The 3,601-nt window shown below is 38.4% G+C and overlaps 1 protein-coding gene across 1 annotated transcript; it reads right to left on the bottom strand.

The window, feature by feature from the left end:
• Nucleotides 1-387: 387 nt before the first annotated feature.
• Nucleotides 388-2,582, bottom strand: LOC131159916 (peroxidase RIP1-like). The gene is made up of 3 exons (XM_058115146.1): nt 2,291-2,582; nt 2,010-2,204; nt 388-1,126 (listed from the first exon to the last, which is right to left on the bottom strand). The coding sequence occupies exons 1-3, from the start codon at nt 2,501-2,503 to the stop codon at nt 596-598; spliced, it is 939 nt and encodes a 312-aa protein (XP_057971129.1). The 5' UTR covers nt 2,504-2,582; the 3' UTR covers nt 388-595.
• Between the last annotated feature and the right edge of the window lie 1,019 nt (nt 2,583-3,601).

Here is a 3,601-nt window from a genome sequence, read left to right as displayed (position 1 = left end):
ACTACATATATATGTTTTATGTTGAAATATTGGAAAAGAGTGGGCGAAATTTAAGAAGCAATATTGGTTATTATTCTACGTACTTTAGGCCTATTAAACTTCCTAATAGACAAAAAATATTGTTCCTAAATTTCTATTTTTTTAAAGTACAATCACATATTCATCTCTACAATATTAATTAAAGCATCTTACAACCTGAAAAAATTACGACCTTGGGCTAGGTTAGAAAAATGGCTAAATTAAACACATTTTATTCAATTTCATTGTTGCATGCCAAACATTACAAAGATAATATGTAAGCCAATTAGCAGTGAACCAAATTAAAGTATGAATTATCACAGATCGACAATCAATAGTATATTATGTGGGAACAAATCAATGGTATCAAAAATTGGATTGACATTTAAATTTATTCAATTCACTTGACCAAATAAAATAAACCACATTGAAAGCAATTGAACATTACAAATGGCAAAGAATTTGCCGAAATTTTAAATAAAAAGAAGAAATAAAAAGAAAACACTCAATTTCCCATCGCGAATGTTATTACAGGCTTCACAGCTTAAAAGCATTCCAATCAAAAACAGCAATCACTTCAATTCACCTTCCTGCAATTCAAACGAATCTGACCCTGTTTCTCCGTCAGAGGCTTTATGTTTCCCATCTTAACCATGGACCTTGCAAAATCCGCCGAGAAGGCCCAACCATTTTTGCTGTAAGTCCTCACCAGCTCGTCGGTTGCACCGCCGCTAAAGATGGCCTGGTCGGAGTGGAGGAGACCCTTTTGGCCCACCAAGTTGGAGAAGTAGGCAGTGTCGAAGCCGGCGGGGGTGGGGTCGAGAGGGGCGAGGTTGGTGTCGCCGCCGCTGCGAGGACAGGTGGACTGGCGGGCGCGGGCGAAGTCCTTGTTAATGCGGTTCTTGAAGAACTGGCACTGGGCAAAGCCGATGGTGTGACCGCCGGAGAGAGCGACGAGGTCTTTGTTGTCGAGGCCCTGCTTACGGAAGTTGTTGATGAGGGCGGGGAGGTCCATGAATGGGGAGGGAATGTCGTTGTTGGCTGCGGTTCTGCTGGCCGTGGTGGAGTCTCTCCTCCCTAATTGCACGTTCCATGTTGGTCCCCCAAGCTGCACATATATGCATGGCATAAGCCACTTCAATTATCAAGAAATCCTCATGAAAGAAAGGAAAACGAAAGGAGGAAAACTCTGAAAAGCATGCTTCAAGTCTCCAAATTTTCTACTTTTTTTTTTATTTCAAGAATAACTATTTTGTTGAATCAAACTAACTTTTAGAAATACAAGATTTTGAAAGAGTTCAAACATGGAAGCCAGCACTTAGCTATGGAGCCCGGAGAAAGGGCTTCCATGTCTTGGGGCAGGCCCATCATCCTAGTCTATTGAGTATTTGAATGATATACAGCACCATTCTTTTGAAGTAAATAAAAAAATAAATAAAATGGTGTGGCTTAAGTGTGTGACTCAACACAAAAGTATTAAATCATTGAATGAGAACAATTATATTGGATAACAATGTTTTTTTGGATTCCATCCCATGCATCGTTGTGTGCCTGGGACATATCTCAAGATATTGATTATTTTAATTGACAAATAGGGCTTTGATAGTGTTTTCCAAATCAATCTCTCCAAAGCATGTCGTGCACACAGAGTTGCATGGGACTTGACCGAAATGTTCTCCGAGGCCAGTTCATTTAGGAGCTTACTGCATTCCTTAAAAATATATGACAAAACAGTACAATCAGGCTGCCACTAAAGAGGAAGGATGCAAGTGCATCAGCTAACTTAATTAAGCCAAAATACCCATTTAATCATTTTTTGGAAGTATATTTAGATGCGGTTTTTGAAACATGCTGACATTAAGAAAAATGATGACTGATCACTTCGTTAATAGCAGATATATTCCTATATATATATATATATATATATATATATATGTATGTATGTATGTATGTATGGCCATATTAAGATCTTGGGAAGGTTAAGTACGCACCGCCACAACTGAATCACGAGCTGCAACAGCTAAGATATCTGCGCAGGACACCACGGGGCGGCCGCAGGCTTTGTCCACCTCCGCCTTAATTCTGTCGATGACCTCAAATCCTCTGGCTGAGTTAGCATTTGGACGCGCGTTCTTTTCGCTGTCAATGGTGGGGGAAGGGTCAAGAAGAATTGAACCGTCGCAACCCTGCACGAACGCGCCACAACAAAATCAAAAACAAATTCATTGTTCTGAGTAATATTGATCAGTTGCAGGTGAAAGCAGGATGGTACGTTGACAAAGCAGTCGTGGAAGTGAAGACGTAGCAAGGAAGCACCCATGCGTTTCTCTTGGTTCACAGCATCCTGCACCACGCGTTTGATGGTGGGTAAGGCTTCGGGGCACACATCGTTGTAGTAGCAAGAGGATAGCTTTGAAGAGAAGACTGTGGTTAGAAGAGCGAAAGTGACGAATGCATGGAGGTAGAGGAAAGTATGTGAAGCCATATCCAGTTAATATGCTCTAAGCTCCTAGCTAACTGTGGTGCCTGGTCTTTGGATATAATGGTGTGTGTTTTGTTTTGTCCTTCTGCCAAAGGAGGTGTTTGTATTTATAGAGGAGAGAGAGGGTGTGTGCGTGTGTGCGTGCGTGTGTGTGTGTGTGTGTGCGTGTGTGTGTGAGAGAGAGAGAGAGAGAGAGATGGATCGATTCTATTATTACTTCGTCTCTTATTGGACCCGGCCAACAAGACAACTTCGAAGAAACTAGTGCTTGTTTGGGATTAAAGAAAAAGCATGAGCATGCAAGCTGGGGAAAAACAAAAATATTTTCAACTAGTCCGACTTGAAATAAGTAGGAATTTGGGAGGAATTATAAAATAATGCCCTCCATGTTGCCTTGCACTTGCAGCACTTTGTGTCTAAGAAGTCACCATGGGGGCTTTTTTTCCCCTTAATTTTAATTCATAAAATGTGTATTTCAACCAAAACAGTATGGTTTGGTCAAATGATAATTGTGGACATGTATTCTATACTTTCAATAATTTGGAGTATAAAACAAGCAATTAAGAACTATCAACTCTGGGATATCCCAGATTTGATATTTTGTTGGACCAAACATATATTTAAGAAGACGTATATGCTACTTAACTAAGTGTTATGAAAGTCCTATACCAACAACAAAAAAGGAATAAGTAGAGTACAAAATTTACCTGTAAGGAAATATGAGTTTTAATTATCATGTCACTCATTTCATCATTAGCTTTTCCTCGTTTCATTTTTTAATTACTACATATTGTGCATATATATATATATATATATATATATATATATATCACCAATAGGATCTTATAATCATTTCAATAGTCGTCAATATGTAGCCCACGCATATCTACTTCATTATTTATCATTTAAAATTAACAAGGTACAAATTTTGATGTTTATGAATAAGTAATAAATTACCACTTAAAATTACTGTTTCATCATCATCAAGTTAGGTAGAATTATTTTACATAGTAAAGATATGCAATTAATTAACTACTACTCACTAATAATAATATTCCATTGATGGGAAAAAATTTTAGGAGACATCTTTGTATGTCTCCC

Source organism: Malania oleifera, chromosome 7 (genome assembly GCF_029873635.1).
Source record: "Malania oleifera isolate guangnan ecotype guangnan chromosome 7, ASM2987363v1, whole genome shotgun sequence".
NCBI classification, from domain to species: Eukaryota; Viridiplantae; Streptophyta; class Magnoliopsida; order Santalales; family Ximeniaceae; genus Malania; species Malania oleifera.
This window is presented reverse-complemented; position numbering and strand designations above follow the sequence as displayed.

Coding starts and splice junctions, on each gene's coding strand:
- LOC131159916 (XM_058115146.1), bottom strand. CDS start 2,503: ATGGCTTCACATACTTTCCTCTACCTCCATGCATTCGTCACTTTCGCT. Junction 2,205..2,290: donor TCCACGACTGCTTTGTCAAC/GTACCATCCTGC, acceptor GCGTTCGTGCAG/GGTTGCGACGGTTCAATTCT. Junction 1,127..2,009: donor CTCGTGATTCAGTTGTGGCG/GTGCGTACTTAA, acceptor ATATATGTGCAG/CTTGGGGGACCAACATGGAA.